The 19,686-nt window shown below is 47.4% G+C and overlaps 1 protein-coding gene across 4 annotated transcripts; it reads left to right on the top strand.

The window, feature by feature from the left end:
- Positions 1–953: 953 nt before the first annotated feature.
- On the top strand, positions 954–18,869 carry LOC309523581 (uncharacterized protein). Of its 4 annotated transcripts, none has more exons than XM_082207522.1 (3): positions 954–1,075; positions 14,881–14,970; positions 16,438–18,869. In XM_082207522.1, the coding sequence occupies exons 2-3, from the start codon at positions 14,934–14,936 to the stop codon at positions 17,205–17,207; spliced, it is 807 nt and encodes a 268-aa protein (XP_082063648.1). In that variant the 5' UTR covers positions 954–1,075; positions 14,881–14,933; the 3' UTR covers positions 17,208–18,869. The 4 variants fall into 4 exon arrangements, with proteins under 4 accessions (XP_082063648.1, XP_082063647.1, XP_082063645.1 ...); XM_082207521.1 differs by having other exon boundaries at positions 959–1,090; XM_082207519.1 differs by lacking the exon at positions 954–1,075 and adding an exon at positions 12,200–12,911.
- The last annotated feature ends 817 nt before the right edge of the window (positions 18,870–19,686 follow it).

Here is a 19,686-nt window from a genome sequence, read left to right as displayed (position 1 = left end):
GAATAATAGAATCTTGAGAGTTGGGACCCAAGGGTCATCTAGTCCAACCCTCTGAAATGCAGGAATCTAAGCTGGATTCAGCCTTCGCCATGCTCCGCCGGCAGCCCAGCGCCTTCCCTTTGGAGCTGCCTTTGAATCTCAGCAATTCTATGAATGAATGAATTTTATTATTATTGTCACAGACCAGTTTTCCGGCTCACTTACAATATCAGGAAAATCATAAAACACAACAGGAATACATTGAATTGCAACTGGGTATAACAGAGACAATTCAGATATAGCCGCAGTTAAAAATATATATTAAATCTTTATCACTAAAATATAACCTAAAATTGTCATTTAAAACCTTAATCGTTTTGCTAATTCAGTGTCATTCTCTCACCTCAGTCTTTTCACGCCAGGTGATCTCAAACAGCCTCTCATTTATTTATTAGATTTCTACCTCAGCTTTCCCCAAGGAGCTCGAGGCGACAGCATATGTGGTTTTCCCTCTACCCCGTTTTTATGCTCGCAACAGCCCTGTGAGGTAGACTGTGACTGGCCCAAGGTGGCGAGCTTCATAAACGAGTGGGAATTCGAACCCTGGTCTCTCAGGTCCTAGCACAGCGCTCAACCACTACACCACATTGCCTCTCGGATACAATCCGATGCCGAAAATGTACCGTATTTTTCGCTTTATAAGACGCACCAGACCATAAGACGCACCTAGTTTTTGGAGGAGGAAGACAAGAAAAAAAATATTCTGAATCCCAGAAGCCAGAACAGCAAGAGGGTTTGCTGTGCAGCGAAAGCAGTGATCCCTCTTGCTGTTCTGGCTTCTGGGATAGCTGCGCAGCCTGCATTCGCTCCATAAGACGCACACACATTTCCCCTTACTTTTTAGGAGGGGAAAAGTGAGTCTTATACAGCAAAAAATACGGTATTTTACTGAAATGTTCTCCCTTTTGTTTTCTTTCCCCTCCTTGTCCCCCCCCCCCCGTGCCGAAGGACTTTGCATAGAATGCCAACAAGGAATCAGTCCCTATTGCCCCTCCCTTCTAGGACAAAGAAAAGGGACACAGTGGGACCATTTCAGGTAGGAAGTTACCAGGTAACAGCTGGAAGATTTGTTTATTTCTTTACTTAATTAGCTTCACACAATTTATATGCCTCTCAATTGTAATAAAACCTCAAAATGTTTTACAAAAAGAATAAAGCAATAAAATTATCAGTAAAAAAAGTCAAAAACTGTTTAAAACATTCAAAAAGTAATAAAAATCAATCATACGGCAAAAAACAGATTAAAACACGTGTCAAGCATTCTACATGTGTGGATAGGCTTGCCTAAACAAAAAATATTTTATAGTACAGTACACTGATTATTGTTTTCGTTTTATGGATCGATGGTCTCGTTAGATAGTAAATTTCATGTTAAATTGCTGTTTTAGGGGTTGTTTTTTAAAGTCTGGGACGGATTTATCCCTTTTGCATTACTTTCTATTGGAAAGCGTGCTTTGGTTTTGGAACGCTTTGGTTTTGGAACGGACTTCCAGAATGGATTAAGTTTGAGAACCAAGGTAACACTGTATGTTCTTGTCTCACATCTCAGGGTTCAACAAATGCTAGAAACTTGCTCTTTGCCTCACAACGAAAGTTGAGAATCAGGGAGTTGAGGTTTCGCTTCAGCATGTGGGGGGCAAACCTGCCTTCTTCCCCCTACCCCACCCCTTTTGGGATGCCCGTGGATATAAACCAATTGATTCTGCATTCTGGGGCTTGTCCTTGGATTCTCTCCTCTGTGGGATGCATGAGAATGTTCCTAGGCAAAATGGTTATGTCTCTCAATCAAGGGTTCTTTTTTTTACCTGGGGAGAGGGTCACTGTCCCATCCTTGGAGACTGACGGAGGGGCTCTTTGTTCTCACAGAGGCCAGTGACCTTTGAGGATGTGGCTGTGTATTTCACGGAGGGCCAAGGGACACTGCTGGACCTCAGACAAAGACGGCTGTACAAGAATCGTCTTTAAGTTCCTTCCTCTCCAAGGTCTCCCCCAAGCCAACCTCTCCTCTGCCCTCTTCACGCCTCTTCTGGTTCTGGGAGACCAGGGGAAAGGGGAGCTTGTCTCAGCAGGAGGGAGAGACCCCCTGGTTTCTTCACCAACCTGACTTCTCTGCCTCTTGGCCTTTCTCCTCTCCTGCTTCCACTTCTGCTGCTGAACTTGTCTCTGCCGCAGACTCTCCCAGTTCACTAAGCCCTGTGACGCCTAGCTCCTCCTCCCAGTCTTCTCCCTCTGACCACTCATCATTGTCCTGCCACCACTTTCTGGGCCCTGAGCTTTATTCCCTTAGGGGTTCCCCAGCTGGTTCCTCCTACCATTCCGCTGTGTCAAACCAATCCATAACACGGAACTATGAAAATATTGGTGAAGCGATCTTAAGACCGTCCTTTCGTAGAGTGTCCTTTGGGCTGTGTCAGCTAAGCCAGTAAAGGGGGGACCTGGAGAAGGGACTTGGAAGTAGCAATTGCCCGCTGGCAGTCATTGTTTGCCTTTTATTTGTCTTTCCTTAGAAGGATTTCCAGTCTCCAAGCCTGACCTCATTGTCCAGCTGGAACGAGGGGAAGAGCCATGGGTTCCGGACTTTTTGGGGGGTCACTCGTACCCCATCAGGCCAAGGTAAAAGAAAGAGGCGTATCTTAGGTGTCTGTACATGCCTGTACATTTTCCGCAGGGCCTGTAAGACAGAGTTGTCAACTTGATTCCCTCCCCCTCTTTCTTTTTTCCTTTCTCCACCTGGGATGAGGCTGCATTTTAATGTTTTAATGTTGTATTTTAATCTTGTTTTTAAGTTGTATTCATTCAACTTGTTTTTATTATTGGTTGTTAGCTGCCCTGAGCCCGGCCTTGGCTGGGGAGGGTGGGGTGTAAATAAAATTTGTTGTTGTTGTTGTTGTTGTTGTTGTTATTGGCAAACCATCTGCAAGCACGTAATTATGAATTGCCTGAAAGCATTTTTTTAAAAATAATAATAATAATCTAAGGGTGATATTAAAATATTTGAATATGAGGAGCTGACAGCCCTGCTTGCCTCCCTGATTAATTCCTCCAACCCCTTTGCCAAGTGCCCTTCGCCCACCCCTGACCTATACCCTCCAACATCTCTCCAATAAAAATACAGTGGTATCTTAGGTTAAGAACTTAATTCGTTCTGGAGGTCCGTTCTTAACCTGAAACTGTTCTTAACCTGAAGCACCACTTTAGCTAATGGGGCCTCCCACTGCCGTCGTGCGATTTCTGTTCTCATCCTGAAGCAAAGTTCTTAACTCGAGATACTATGTCTGGGTTAGCGGAGTCTGTAACATGAAGCATCTGTAACCCGAGGTACCACTGTAGAGACATTCTATTCAACAACAGCAATTGTATTATTTATACTCACAACAACAACAACAACAACAATTGTGTTATTTATACTCCACCCACTGCTCCAGCCACTCTGGGCGGCTTCCAGTATATATAAACACGTAGTAAAACATGAAACCAAACTTCCCTATACAGGGCTGCTTTCAGATGGCTCGGAGGCCGGCTAACTCCATACCTTCCCAACATTTCTCCGATGAAAATAAGGTAAAGGTAAAGGTACCCCTGCCCGTACGGGCCAGTCTTGACAGAGGTTGTGCGCCCATCTCACTTAAGAGGCCGGGGGTCAGCGCTGTCCGGAGACACTTCCGGGTCACGTGGCCAGTGTGACAAAGCCGCATCTGGTGAGCCAGCGCAGCACACTGAAACACCGTTTACCTTCCCGCTAGTAAGCGGTCCCTATTTATCTACTTGCACCCGGAGGTGCTTTCGAACTGCTAGGTTGGCAGGCGCTGGGACCGAGCAACGGGAGCGCACCCCGCCACGGGGATTCGAACCGCTGACCTTTCGATCGGCAAGCCCTAGGTGCTGAGGCTTTTACCCACAGCGCCACCCGCGTTCCCTATAGGGACGTCCTAAGGAAAAGCTGAGGAAAATTCTGGGATCAAATCAGAAACTGGGACGGTTTCTGTAAATCCGGGACTGTCCCTGGAAAATAGGGGCCCTTGAGGATGTGCTGACCAAACCCCTCTCCCTTTATGCCTCACCCACATTTTGACCGATCCCCTCACAACTCGCCCCTCTCCTCCCCTTACAGTTCACCCCAAACTTCACCCACTTTGATAGCAAGGGGAGGGGCTTCACAGAGCAGCTTGTTAAACCACGAGGGGAGGGTAAGGAAACCCCCTGGGAACTTCACAACTTTTTATGCTTCTGCCAGCACGCATCTTAATATACTTGCCACATGGGGCTGGGTGGGGTGTGCGCACACACCTGTGTGCATATATGTGTGTTTGGGTGAGTGTGTATACTGTTTTCTGCGCTCACAGGAGTGAATCCTGTCCGTATTTTATTTTCCCTCAGCAGGTAATGCTACAAGAAAGGAACATTGCTCAGAGCCTGGGGGACATTTTACGAAAACATCACGTCTCCCTAGACCTCAGGGAGTCCACAAAGGAGAGAAAACATTGGTCTGCAAGACAGGTTTCCCTTTCAATTCGCAGCTTATGGGGCATCTGAAGATCCACACAGGAGAGAAGCCGTTTCAGTGCCCAGAGTGTGGGAAATGCTTTACTCAGAAACGGACCCTTACACTGCACCAGAGAGTCCACACAGGAGGGAAATCTTGTCAGTGTTAGAGTGTGGGAAATGCTTTGCTAATCAGACGGACCTTGTGAGCCACCGTAGAATCCACACAGGAGAGAAGTCCTTCCAGGGCTTGGAGGGTGGGAAAGGCTTTATCCAGCGATCGCATCTTAACAGTTGCCAAAGAATCCACACGGGAGAGAAACCCTTTAAATGCCCAGAGTGCGGGAAATGCTTCGCTCAAAAAACAAACCTCCTCCTACACCAAAGCACGCACACGGGAAACAAACCTTTCCAGTGCCTAGATTGTGGGAGACGTTTTGCTCATCCCTTGCACCTTGACAGTCATCGGAGAATCCACACAGGAAGGAAAAGCTTCAAGTGCCTGGAGTGTAGGAAATGCTTTGCTCACCGAAAAAGCCTTGCGTTACACCAGAGTGTGCATACGGGAGAAAAATCCTTTCAGTGCCTGAAGTGTGGCAAGGCCTTTGCTTATCGCTCGGCCCTTACGAGACACCAGAGAATCCACACAGGAGGAAAACCCTTCCGGTGCTTGGAGTGTAGGAAGTGCTTTGCTCGACAGACGAGCCTCACTCTCCACCAGAGAGTGCACGCAGGAGAAAAACCCTTTCAGTGCACCAAGTGTAGGAAATGCTTTGCACACCCAACAGACCTCGGGCTGCACCAGAAAGTGCACGCAGGAGAAAAACCCTTTCCGTGCCTGTCGTGTGGGAAGTGCTTTGCTTATCAGTCAGTTCTTAGCAGACATCAGAGAAGCCACACAGGGGAGAAACCTTTCCAGTGCTTGGAGTGCAGGAAATGCTTTGCTCGACAGACAAACCTTGCAAGACACCAGAGAATCCACATGGGAGATAAACCCTTTCAAGAGTTGGAGTGTGGGAAATGCTTTGCTCAACAGGCAAAGCTTGTGGATCCCCGGAGAGCACGTGTCGGAGAGAGACCTTTTCAGTGCCCAGAGTGCGGGAAAATCTTTGCGTATCTTTCAGTCCTTATGAGACACCAGAGAGTCCACACAGGAGAGAAACAGTGTAAATGAATCAAGTGCGGGAAATGCTTTGCTCAGCGGACAAACCTTGCAGATCACCAGAGAATCCACACAGGAGAGAAACCTTTTCAATGCTTGGAGTGTTGGAAATGCTTTGCTCGACAAACTAACCTTGCCAGACACCAGAGAACCCACGGAGGTAAGAACTTATTAATCCTCAGTAGTTGGGAAATGTCTTACTGTGTACCCAAATGTTTCAAAAACATGTTTCAAAAACATGGAGAGAAATCTATTCTTGGTTTGAGGTACAGTGGTATCTCGGGTTACATACGCTTCAGGTTACAAACGCTTCAGGTTACAGACTCCGCTAACCCAGAAATAGTACCTCGGGTTAAGAACTTTGCTTCAAGATGAGAACAGAAATTGTGCAGCAGCAGCGGGAGGCCCCATTAGTTAAAGTGGTGCTTCAGGTTAAGAACAGTTTCAGGTTAAGAACGGACCTCCGGAACGAATTAAGTACTTAACCAGAGGTACCACTGTACTTGAAACACTCCAAAATACTTGAAGCTGTCTCATAATGAAATCAGACTGTATGTGCAGCTAGCTCAGCATGATCTACTCTGACAGTGGATCTCCAGAGGCTCAGGTAGAGACTCTTTCCTGGGCCCTCTTACCTGAGATCCTTTCTGAATTGGGCTGTTCCTGCAAACATTCTCCTCTACCACCCAGTTAAAGATGATGGAACTACAAAGGCAAGGGTAGGCCTAAGCTATTTTCAGATGACTTCCTCCAAGGAATTATGGGAGCTGTAGTTTGTTAAGGGTACTGAGTGTTGCTAGGAGGCTCTTATATTCCCCTCTCGGCTACAATTCCCAGAATTCCCTGTGAAGAGGGACTGACTGTTAAATCACTCTGGGAATTGTAGCTCTGTGAGGGGAATTGGGGGTGCGGAGGTCCTTCTCAATGTTCAACGTTCTGAGGGCGTTTGGCTCTCCCCCCTGGGTCCTTGCAACGGCATGCACAGGACATCAGTATGTCGTGGGTTGTTGCACATGTGACGCCAGAACATCTTGGCAGGTCTTCTCAATCATTTACAGAAGTTGGCGCCAGTTGGTTGTAGCAACCCAATCAGATGGGTGGGATACAAATATTATAACAACAACAACCAGCACCTTGAGCAATAGATGCCGGCAGCTGACATCTAGTGACAGAGGTTTCATTTCTTTCTCCCTTGTTTTGATTTCAGTAATTTGCAATCTTTTTCTCATTGCAGCCCATGACTCGAGGAAGAAGCACTCCAGCGCTAAGCGTGAAAAGCTGTTTGTTAGGAGCTAAGCCTGGCAAGACCTCATGGGAGCCACACAGGAAAGACAACCCTGGGACTGACACGCGTGAGAAAAGGCTCGGCCTTCTTCATAAATAGAGAATCCACGCAAAAGGGAAAGCCCTACAAGTGGCGTGAGCGTTGCAGAAAACTACAGCTGGAGGAATTCCTTCTGAGATTACAAAACCCAAGGCTGAGAAGAAGTTTGCATTGTTCCTTAGATATAGCAGGTGTATGTTATTATAGTCTTAAGAGTGTTAAAGGTGTTTTGGTGGACTTCCTTAAGTTACGCTGTGGTACATCGCCTTGGTAACTTCTGGTTTTAATAGTGATATATAAATGATTTTAATAAATTGGGGCTGGCATTTGTCTGGATTTTCCTGGACATTACTGGGATTTCCAAGGCGGAATTGAAGCTCAACAATTTGGGGTGTCCTAGGTTTTTTACTTTTTGAAATATGGCAACCCTAAATAAATTCACCGTTCTCTCAGTCTATTGTGTGAAGATGGCTTTGTGAGGGTTATTGAAGTTGCACATAACTGCAACACTTCCTTCTTTGGGTGCCACATGAATTTCATTTTGCTCAGGGGAACAACAACATGTTCTCCTAATGGTGCAGCAATAAAATTTCTAGTACATTTGCAAAGCTAAGCGGGGTCTGGTATGGTTTCAAATTGAATGAAGGATTTTGTGTTGAGGTGGGGGTTTTCTGTGTTGCAAAAGTCCCTTCAAAATCTGTGATTCTATAAATGACATTTGGAACTGTAAATGAACTTCATTAAACCTTTGTTGTTGTTGTTGTTGTTGTTGTTGTTGTTGTTGTTGTTGTTGTTGTTAATTTGAACCGTGGCTTTGACTGATCTTTTACCTAGCCTGCGGATTGCTTCTTTCCCGTTGGATCACACAACAAACTTTTAGGGCAGGGATGGTGACCTTGTTGGCTTCCAGTTGTTCTTGCAATCCCATCAGACCCAATCAGCATGGCCAATGGCGAAGGATGATGGGAACATTCATTCATTCATTTATTTAAACAACTTCTGTTCTGCTTATTTATCATAATCTCTAAGCGGCTTAAAAGTAAAGTCCAGGCATGAACGACTCTGGGATTGCGACGCTCATCTCGCTTTACTGGCTGAGGGAGCCGACGTTTGTCCGCAGACAGTTTTTCCGGGTCATGTGACCAGCATGACTAAGCCAATTCTGGCAAACCAGAGCAGCGCACAGAAACACTGTTTACCTTCCCGCCGGAGCGGTACCTATTTATCTACTTGCACTTTGACGTGCTTTCGAACTGCTAGGTTGGCAGGAGCAAGGACCAAGCAACGGGAGCTCACCCCGAACTGCCAACCTTCCGATTGGCAAGCCATAGGCTCCATGGTTTACAGCACAGGGCCACCCGCGTCCCTAAGAGGTTTACCAAACCACAAATATAAAAATCAGTTAAAACTATAAAACCAGACATAAGTTAAAATACGTGCTGGAATAAAAAATAAAATAAAAAATCCTCAATAGGAACCAGAAGTTCAACAGAGTTGTGTCCACACATTTAATTCAGATCTAAATTAACTGGAAGGGTTGTTTCATTAAATTGAGCTCACAATCCTGAAGCATGGCTTCTGTAAGCATCCAAAAACCTCAATGAGCGGGTAAGGGAGTCGATACTTGAACCAAATTGATAAGGGCCTTGTAGATCAATAGAAGAACTTCAAACCTGGCTCAACAGCATGTTGGTGGTCATTGCAGACTTCTGAACATCAGAGTGATGTGCCAGTGAGACTCTGTCTCCATCAACGGTCTAGCCGCAGTGTTTTCCACCAGTGAGACCTCCTAAAGGTAAAGGTAAAGGGACCCCTGACCATTAGGTCCAGTCGTGACCGACTCTGGGGTTGCGGCGCTCATCTCGCTCTATAGCCCGAGGGAGCTGGCGTACAGCTTCCAGGTCATGGGGCCAGCATGACTAACCAGCATGGCGAACCAGAGCAGCGCATGGAAGCGCCGTTTACTTTCCCGCCGGAGTGGTACCTATTTATCTACTTGCACTTTGACATGCTTTTGAACTGCTAGGTTGGCAGGAGCCGGGACCGAGCAATAGGAGCTCACCCCGTTGCGGGGATTCAAACCGCCAACCTTCTGATCGGCAAGCCCTAGGCTCTGTCGTTTAACCCACAGCGCCACCCACGTCCCTCCTAACCAGGCGCAAAAGTAGCCCCATAAGCAGACACTGCGATAATTGAATACCAAGGTTACTAGTAGACCCTCCAAGTGTCCCTGATTTGATCCCAGAATGTCCAATTTTTCCTTAGGTTGTCCCTGTTTTCATTGGAAAAATGTTGGAGGGTATGGGGCTATCTGACCCCCGAGCCATCTGAAGGCACCCTGTACAGAGAAGGTTTTTTAAGAAAAATGTTTAATGTTTTATTAAATATTTAATTTACGTTGGAAGCTGCCCAGAGTGGTTGGGAGCAACACAGTAAGATGTGTGGGGTATAAATAGTAAAATGATCATTTATGGAATGGGACGTCCTCATTTTCATCGGAGAAATGTTGGAGGGTTTGTACTAGCTCATGGTCCTAGCAAGACCTGGAAGGCTAAAGGTTCCCCACCCCTGTCTTAAGGAGAGATAAAACCACAGGTATGGCTCCTTTCCTGCGAGAAACCAGGTGACTTCCTAATAGTACTTCCCTCCTCAGTTTCATTCCTGCAGTTCTGAGCTGCCTCCTGCTTGAGCGTCTGGGAGCATAAGGAGGTGGTAATGATTCTACTTTTCAGACAGAATGTGGTTATTCACCTTGGTATTTGATGGTCAAAAGATAATGTGCTTGGCAACCTTGAAATTATTCGTTATGAGGGCATGCAGTAGTTTTTTTATCTTAATGTGTCCAGGTTTTTTAAATTTTTTAAAAAATGTTTAAAATACGTTTTGTATATACCGTATTTTTCCGTGTATAAGATGCCCCCTATTTTGGGGGACTCAAAATTAAGAAAATGCACTGTGCACTATCCATGTATAAGATGACCCCTTATTTTAAACTTCAAAAATTTAGGAAAAGATATAGTCTTATACTGGAAGGACAGATCCTGAAGCTGAGGCTCCAATATTTTGGCCACCTCATGAGAAGAGAAGACTCCCTGGAAAAGACCCTGATGTTAGGAAAGATGGAGGGCCCAAGGAGAAGGGGACGACAGAGGACGAGATGGTTGGACAGAGTTCTCGAAGCTACCAGCATGAGTTTGACCAAACTGCGGGAGGCAGTGGAAGACAGGAGTGCCTGGCATGCTCTGGTCCATGGGGTCACAAAGAGTCAGACACGACTAAATGACTAAACAACAACATAGTCTTATACACAGAAAAATACGGTATGTTTTTAAAAAAGTTTTAGTGTTTGCTGCCCTGGGCTCCCTTGGGAGGAAGGGCAAAATAGATATTTAAGAAAATAAATAACAGATATGCACCTGGCTGGTTCCTTTTCACCAAACAGATGAGAGGTTTGTATTCTGCAATATATATAAAAATATACTACACTGAAATGTTAAAATATTCCTTTGATTGTCCTTGAATCTTGCCACCACCTTTGCCAACCTCTCCTGCCATCCTCTCTTTGAGAACCTCTGCTCCAAAGGCATCCCAACCTTGCTATGCCAAGGACTCATTGTCGACCCCTCTCACAGCGCACACCCCCACAGTCCGCTGCTGGCATTTCTGGGGCACACGCAAGTGTTTAGTTAGTGGCATTATAGACTCATAATCATATTACTTTTTACAGAAGCACTTGAGTGCTCACTGGAAGGACAGATCCTGAAGCTGAGACTCCAATACTTTGGCCACCTCATGAGAAGAGAAGACTCCCTGGAAAAGACCCTGATGATTGTGGGCACAAGGAGAAGGGGACGACAGAGGATGAGATGGTTGGACAGTGTTCTCAAAGCTACCAGCATGAGTTTGACCAAACTGCGGGAGGCAGTGGAAGACAGGAGTGCCTGGCGTGCTCTGGTCCATGGGGTCACGAAGAGTCGGACACAACAAAACTACTAAACAACAAACAAAACAGAAACACCCCTGAATAAGAATAAACACAGAACTCCCATGGACTCTGGAATTCTGGTTCGTAGCATATATATGGGTAAGTTAACATAACAAGAGCTGAGAAGAGCCCTTGTGCGTTGCTGAGGAGGTTCTGAAGCAGCAAGGATGGCGCTGGGTGGGCAAGCAGCGGCTGGCAGAAGCAGCTCCAGCATGGTGACGCCCGAGGAGCTATGGGGCTGGATCTGGGGCGCCTACCGCTTCCCCACAGACCGCAGTGACTTTCGCAGGAACCTCATAGTTAACCTGGGTCTCTTTGCAGTGGGAGTTTGGGTAGCTAGAAACTTAACAGACATCAATTTGATGGCACCACAGCCTCCTGCATAGCAGAAACGATGTGAATGAAGTAGATCTGCATGAAGTCTGAGTTTCCCTCTTGCTTTATGACCAAATGAATTGGTTCATCACTGCGTTGATTTACATGGGATGTTATTTGCAATGCAGCTTCCATTGAAACAATTGGAGGCATCAGCATCGTGAGTGAAAGACTAGAGAAAACACAGAGGCAACAATTTACCTGTACATTTCTTTTTATCATGTTCACTTTACTTGCTTGGGAGCACTATTGAGTCCAATTAATGTACAGTGGTACCTCGGGTTAAGTACTTAATTATTTCCGGAGGTCCGTACTTAACCTGAAACTGTTCTTAACCTGAAGCACCACTTTAGCTAATGGGGCCTCCTGCTGCCGCCGCACTGCCGGAGCACAATTTCTGTTCTCATCCTGAAGCAAAGTTCTTAACCCGAAGCACTATTTTTGGGCTAGCGGAGTCTTTAACCTGAAGCGTATGTAACCCGAGGTACCACTGTAGTACCTTCTGTTCTATTTTTGTCAGAAAATATAAGTTCTTTTGCAGATGGAATCAATTTCTGTACCCAGAGTTTAACAGAGTCTGAAGTGTGAAATAAAGACATGCCAATGAAAAAAGAAAGGAAAAAAACTTAACAAGAGCTAGCAAGGGTCGGAAGCAAAATAATCTGCTTACTGAGAAGTGGAGCACGTTTGTTATGTATCGCAGCAACAGCTGAAGCAAAGCTGCAGCCCTTGGCGCTTTGTTGCAAAGTGCATTATTCCAGAAGGAAGGACTGCTTTGTCTTAGAACTTACGTGCTGTATCCAACGCTTAAATACAAAGAAAGCAAAGGATAAGCATGGATGAATTTAAAAAATGTGGCAATGACCAGGATGACAGTCTTTCCCAACCTGGTGCCCTCAGGCTAGTTTGGAGGACGCATCCCAACTGGCCCCAAGGCATCTCTTTTCAAAACCTCCTTCCGCCTCCCTCATCCATGCGCTCAAAGAGCAGATTGGCGAGGGCTTCGCCTTGCCCATCTTCTGGCTTGGCTTCAAGCACATGATGGGAAGCGGAAAGAAAAGGAAAACCCGCCTTTGGAAGCGGGAGGAGGGGTGGAAATAGCAACCAACAAAACCCAGCACAACAATAAGGGGGAAGTGAGCGAGGCTTATTTGCGTTTCTCCAGCCACCCGCTCCTACAAAAAGCTCCATTTGCGCCCTCGTTCAATCCGTAAGCTGCTTTGCCGGGCGCGCGCGCAGTCCGGAGCTCCCTTAATTCGGATTAGTGGCCCCCGTCTGGACGCGTTTGCAGGGCTGCTTGGCTCCCTTTGCGGGCTCCGCATTCCGAGCACGCAGCCGCGGTTCTTTCAAATGAATGCCTGTGCGCACCACCTGGACGGCGGCGAGGATGGAGAGCGGTGCGCGCGCGCGCCGGAGATTCGTGTTAACTGATTGACGCGGGGTACAAAGTACGTGTGATAGTCAAGTGTGTCAACGAGCTGCTGGTGGTGGTGGTGGTCGAGGAGAAGAAGAAATCTGCCCGAGAGGGGCTGCTGTCTGAACAGGTAAGAAAGGCTTCTAAGAGCGATGGAGTGGCGCCAGGTGCGATTCCCTGCATCTCCAGGGAGAGACACCTGCCTCAAACCTTGGAATGCTGCTGCCAGCCCGTGTCGATTGGACCAATGATGTGATTCACTATAAGGCACTATGCTCTTGCATTTAAGAGATGCTTAGAGCTGATAATGGGACGCGGGTGGCGCTGTGGGCTAAACCACAGAGCCTAGGACTTGCCGATCAGAAGGACGGCAGTTCGAATCCCCGCGACGGGGTGAGCTCCCATTGCTCGATCCCTGCTCCTGCCAACCTAGCAGTTTGAAAGCACATCAAAGTGCAAGTAGATAAATAGGTACCGCTCTGGCGGGAAAGTAAACGGTGTTTCCGTGCGCTGCTCTGGTTCGCCAGAAGCAACTTAGACATGCTGGCCACATGACCTGGAAGGTGTACGCCGGCTCCCTCAGCCAATAAAGCGAGAGGAGCGCGGCCATGACTGGACCTAACGGTCAGGGGTCCCTTTACCTTTAGAGCTGATAATTTCCCACAGGTGTAGCTTACTAAAGGTGCACGTCCCGTCCCCCACCATGTATCTATATTAAAGGCAGATGGGCAACAAAGTTCAAAGCAGCATAAATTTATTGGAGAAGGCATGCATCAGTGTCTAGGTGCAACCTAGCTTTGTAAATAAGGCTACAAAAGTTACCTGTTGCTTCCAAGAAGAGCTCCAGCTCTCTAATTCTTTGGAGCGTAGCTACACGTTCCTCCAGTTGCTGGACTTTGTCTTTTAAGAGGGCAATCAACATGCAATTGCTGCAGGTAAAGCTGCCTGCAACCTTTGGCAAGATGGCAAACATTGCGCAGGAACCGCAGGCGACTGCAGCTGTTCCTTCCCCCTCCATCTTGAGAACGTGTCGTTGGGGGTGGCTACAGTGGTCCTCCATCATAAAAAGCGTGAAGACAGGACAAATAACTCCCCCCCAAAAAAAACCTAGGTCTCCCCCAACAAACGTTTGAGACTAGCTCCCCTAAATCTAAAAGATGGATCAAACTGCGCGCCCCCTGACCTTTGCACAGGGAGAAAAGCTTATCAGCCACAAAGACACACACACACACACACACACACACACACACACACAAAAGAAAACCCTTTTTGCTCCTTCTTCAACTGCTGCCCTGCTAGCCTAAGGTCCATACATGTATAAATGTCTATTCCACCCTTCTGTTCTTAGAGTCCAATAATCCACACGAAGGGTTGTTACAGTTCCACAGAATCCTTTCACAGAGTCTAAGACGAGGATTTCCGGAATATTAGCCTTGTTTCGCCATCCTAGGCTTCATCAGTAGAACAGGCTCTAGGTAATGCAAATAAATACAATATCGCAATCTCACACAATTTTACAGCAAAATTAACATAAAAAACCCATAAACAATTGTACATACCATATGTAACATTACAGGATAGTGGATCTTATAGCGGCTAAAAGCTTCCAAAGAACCCCCTCTATCCATTTTCCCCACACCTTGAACTTAATGTGTCTCAGCCAGGTTGGTGATTTTAACATCAATAAAAATCAAGCTGTTGATCAAGATGCTTAGTGCTGTCCCTTGTGGTTTAAATCAAGACAAAGGATTTTTAAAACATTACACAGCATGTGTTAAGCACCTTACAAATGCCAGCATGGGCTATCTGTGACTGTTCCTTGCAGATGGCTCCCTGGGCTTCTAAGACAACTTTATCAGATATGTGAAGTGTCCCCCTGTCTGGTTAGGGTGCTGCATATATCCTAAATACAGAGAGAGGAAAGGAAAAACAAAACCCTGTTTTGAGTGTGGAGGTAGTGTTGGCTGGTGCAGTTTTAACCTGGCCTGTGCAGACTCCATGCTCAAACCCACCCAGAACATTTCACCAAATGGGCTAATATATATTATATTTTACCTTTGTTTTTCTCCACGTGGGTGATGTCACTCTGCCCTTCCCAGGGGAGCAAGTCAGTTTGCTGGATTCATACCCAAGAGCTGTATCTGGAGACACCATGCAGGCAGATGACGGTGGCAACGCCATCTTGTTGGGTAAGGATGCATCCGATAGAGACCCTGGCTTTCTTTATAATATTTGTCATCAGCTGCATGCTTGCTTGTGGTGCGAGTGGGTTTTCTGCTTGTATGTTTTTGTCCTGACGGTGTTTGCTTTTAAAACATTCAAATGGCCCGTGTAAACGAGCCCACGAAAGTTACTAGCCTGCCATTTATTTCATTTTCTGCTATCCTGTTTGAGAGATGGTGAAGGGCTCCGTCCCTCCAGACTTAAAAAGAGCGTTGCTGGATCTGGCCAGAGGCCTGCCATTTGTCCATTATCTTGATCTCACAGTAGCCACCCAGATGCCTCTATGAAGCCCTCAAGCAAGACCTGAATCTCTGCACTTAGCTGCATTAGTAAAGAAACAGTGATTTGAATGCACTATAAACATGCAGCACCAGATGGTGCCAGAGAGCAGTAAATTTTAAAATGCAATTTTCCATAGAGTTTTTTTCTTTTGTTATAACGATCTAATTTCTGACATTTATAGGTTTGTTTTCCTGTGTCTAAATCCATCCTCCCTCCCTCCCTCCCTCCCTCCCTCTCTCTCACACACAACTTCATGCTGCATTTCTGTGCAAGGCAAGGAAGTGGAGAAGGGGGCTTCCTCTCTCTGGTTTCCTGCTTGGCTACTATCCTGGGTGCAGAGGGTCATCTAGTCCAACCCCCTGCAATGCAGGAATCTCAACTAAAACATCCAAACAAATTCAGGGAACTCGGGAAAATAAAAGCAGGTTTTGAGGAGTCAGTCGAGGAAAACAGGCTACTGACAGTGACTGCTTCATGTCTAGCACAGGGAAGGGCATTCAATAGTCCTGGGGTAATAGCGAAAAATGCCCATTTTTGGGTCACCGCCCTATGATATTCTGTAGAGTGTGGTGCCACAGATAAAATGCCCAGATGATTGGAGTGGTCTTACAGGTCTAGGCAGGGGCCTGAAGAGGGCGGAGGAGAGGTTGGCTGCATGCAGGCGCAGTCTCTGATTGCTTGGGGAAAACACTGGAGAGGAGGAGACTTAGCTGTGGGGAGATGGGGCGGGGTTCAGTCTCGGCAACAGATCCATGGGGGCAAGACCTGTGAGCTGTGCGCACTAGGCCTGACACACTGCCTGGTCTGTGCAGATCACATTCTTACTAATACAGTCATACCTCTTGTTACGTTTGCTTCAGGTTAAATCTTTTCAGGTTGCATCCTGCGGCAACCCGGAAGTACCGGAAAGGCTTACTTTCGGGTTTCGGTGCTCGCACATGTGCAGACGCTCAAAATGATGTCATGCGCAGAAGCAGCAAATCGCGATGTGCAGTCGCGGGTTGCGTTCTGCTCATGTTGCGAACGGGGCTCCGGAACGGATCCTGTTCGCAACCAGAGGTACCACTGTAAAGAGTTAACGACGAACTTGCAGGGTGTGATTTTACTGCCCACTTGCTCCTGACACCTGACGGCCCATTTCTCTGTTCCAGGCAGCGAGGAGCGCGGAAAGATCTACCCGGGAGAGACCCCGCGCTACTGCCCCCTCTACGCCAAAAGCTTTGGCGGCACGCCGAGCCGCGAGAGGCCTGTCGCGGGTGACAAACGCTACAAGTGCTCTGAGTGCGGGAAGGGCTTCAAGAAGCGGTCGGCCCTCCTGACTCACGACCGGACGCACACCGGGGAGAAGCCCTACGGCTGCGCCGAGTGCGGGAACAGCTTCAGCAACAAGTCCAGCCTGACGCGGCACAAGAGGAAGCACACGGGCGAGAAGCCCTTCGGCTGCCCCGACTGCGGCAAGAGGTTCAGCCAGAGCTCCAGCCTCATCCGCCACCTGAGGAACCACACGGGGCTCCGGCCTTACCGCTGCTCAGCGTGCGGCAAGAGCTTCAAGCAAAGCTCCAGTCTCCTGGTCCACAGAAGGACTCACACGGGGGAAACCCCCTACAGCTGCTCGGTCTGTGGCAAGCGCTTCTCGCAGAGCTCCAACCTGGTGAAGCACGAGAGGATCCACACCGGAGAGAAGCCCTACGGCTGCGCTGAGTGCGGCAACACCTTCAGCAACAAGTCCAGCCTCACCAGGCACAAGAGGAACCACACGGGGCAGAAGCCCTACAAGTGCCCCCAGTGCGGGAAGCGCTTCAAGCAGAGCTCGGGCCTGCTCAAGCACGAGCGAGCCCACGCGAGGAAGAGCCTCGCGAAACTCCCGGAGCCCAGCAAGCGCTTGGACGCCATGAGAGCCCACGTTGGCGAGGCCTTGTGAAAAAGCCTTGCTCCGTTGAGGAAAGGTCGAAAGGCATGAAGCTCGTTGGCGTTGAAACCGTACGAAGTCAGAAATTGTGGGGCTGCGGCCCTTCTGGAGTTCCTGGGCTGCAACGTCTGCCATCTCCGACTCTTTGGGGGTGGAAGAAGTTGGAGTTCAGCAACTTTTAGGAAAGTCACAGGTTTCCCCACTTCTGATAGCACGAGTGCTCGGTTCAGGGCATGCAATGCCTGGAGCCTGATGCCTAGCTAGATACTAGTCAAAAGTCCTCTGCTCTCACAGTCCACACAAGGCTGACAAAATGGCCGCCACTGCTGACAGACTGTGGTTGGTCGGTTGGTGTGTGTCGTAGGCCTGGCAGCAAGGTTTTCTGATGTTTAGCTCTCTTTGTACATGGGAGGATTTCCTCCTGGGAGAAAACTTTTAAAACAAGGCAACTGCTCCTTACTCAACAGAGAATTTCCCAATGAGGACCTGGAGAAGGGAGGCAGGAATCTGTTGCTGGAACCATCAGGCGATTCGAACCAGAGAATCATCAGCTTCCCGGTCCAATAAAGGATTTTGTTATCTTCTATGTTCTTAGAGTAGCCTTGTAAATAAAAGCCACAGAAGTTACCTCAGGACTGGCCAAACCGTTAGGCAGCGTGAGGTGGCTGCCTCAGGCAACTAATTTTGGGTGTCATGAAAGTGTAGCAAATGGTTTTATGTTGTTGTCTTTTTACTCCCAGCCTTTGGTTTTACGCACCGTGACCTGAGAGGCTGCCATTTCTTCCACCCTAAGCAGCCAAAATGGCTCAGGCCGGCCCTGATATGCCTACTTAAAAGCAAGTAGACTGCAAGTCCGTGCTGGCCATGGAGGAGGGAAGTGCAATAATAAGAAACTTAGGTTTCTTCCCTCCTTCATGGTCAACATAGAAACCTAAGTTTCTTATTATTGCACCAAAGTGGACTAATGGAGAAGGTATGAATCACTCTGTTCCTTTCTGTGGAGCAATCTGTCCCTTCTCCAGTTTGCTTGTTTGCCTGCCTGGAATTCCCGCTCACCTGTGGCGAGCAGGTAAGCTCTTAAACACAAGGCTGCATCAGATGGAGGTGATCACTGCCATGTTAAAAGTATTCTTAGTTGCCTCGGTTAGAAACGCTAGCAGACATCTTTGTTTATACACGTAAAGAATATTATTTGGTAAACAAAAAAGTCCTCCCCTGTTTATAGCAAATGGGAGACCTAAATTAACACAAACACTGGTATTTTCTTTCTATTTGTTTAAACACATTTAAGGTGGCAGTCCTATGCACATTTAACTTTCCACCCTCAGGACTTGCTCATGAGTAAGCATGCATCGACTCGGGCCTTTCAAGTCTATTTCTTAATCACGGTATGACACCCTTTTTAAAATTCTAGTGCTAGCCTTAATTTTTAAGCCTGAACTTTAATTTTTTCTGAGTAACCTTATCACTCTATGGTTGTATCGGATGCCTCAGTAGATAAGAGGCTTTAATTTGGGTGTGGATGTTCTGGCTTCATGTCCTGCCCATATGTAGCCTTCCTGTCTTGTCCAAGTTAGCCTCATTTAACCCATCTGGAAAATGGGAATAGCCCCCCCAGCCTACCTCACAGGGTTGTTGTGAGGCTGAACATAAATAAAGACTGTACACCCTTCACTCTTGCAAGTTTTCTTTACTTTCCCTCCAGCCCCTGGCGTGCAATAATGGCAGCAGCTTTTTAGATAAATATTGAGGTTTGAGGTCTGGTTCAAGCTGCTTCTCTTTGCTCGGTCCGATCCGCTTCCCATATCCCTTGACCGAAGCAAAGCCAGAGCTCCTTGCTTGAATTGCATACGGAGCCAAGCCTGCCCAAGCAGAGATCTGAAACTAAAAAATCGAGCAATTGCAGCTGGAAAATTGCACCCTTTTGGAAATGCAATGCTTCTTCAGGTACATTGCTTTTAGGCACCCTCCTTTGCACCTAGACCAGGCACCCAGATGAGGCTGAAAATGGCCAGAACGCCTTCGCCCTTGCTCTGCCTCTGCAAATAGCCTTTGCCTCCGCTGCTCACTTTTTTGACCTAGAAAGGCACTTAATGAGTTAAGGGAACAGAGTGCTGCAACTGTTCGCATTCCTAGACAAATTGTAGTGAGGGAAAAGAGGACTGCCAGCTACATTTCCCCATGCTGCGCCCCCTCCTGGCAAAGTGGGGCAATGACAACGGGAAAAAAAGCAATTTAAGAAGGATACAGTAGTACCTCAGGATAAGTACTTAATTCGTTCCGGAGATCCGTTCTTAACCTGAAACTGTTCTTAACCTGAAGCACCACTTTAGCTAATGGGGCCTCCTGCTGCTGCCGCGCTGCTGGAGCATGATTTCTGTTCTCATCCTGAAGCAAAGTTCTTAACCTGAAGCACTATTTTTGGGTTAGCGGAGTCTGTAACCTGAAGCGTATGTAACCTGAAGCATATGTAACCCGAGGTACCACTGTA

This window comes from Podarcis vaucheri (assembly GCF_965113315.1).
Source record: "Podarcis vaucheri genome assembly, chromosome: 2".
Taxonomy (NCBI): domain Eukaryota; kingdom Metazoa; phylum Chordata; class Lepidosauria; order Squamata; family Lacertidae; genus Podarcis; species Podarcis vaucheri.
Note: the sequence above shows the minus strand (reverse complement) of the source record. Positions and strands in the feature narration are given on the sequence as shown.

Excerpts from the sequence above, each read along its gene's own strand:
- LOC309523581 (XM_082207522.1), top strand. The coding sequence starts at position 14,934 with ATGCAGGCAGATGACGGTGGCAACGCCATCTTGTTGG. Across the intron at positions 14,971-16,437 it reads TGGCAACGCCATCTTGTTGG|GCAGCGAGGAGCGCGGAAAG; the intron begins GTAAGGATGCAT and ends TCTCTGTTCCAG.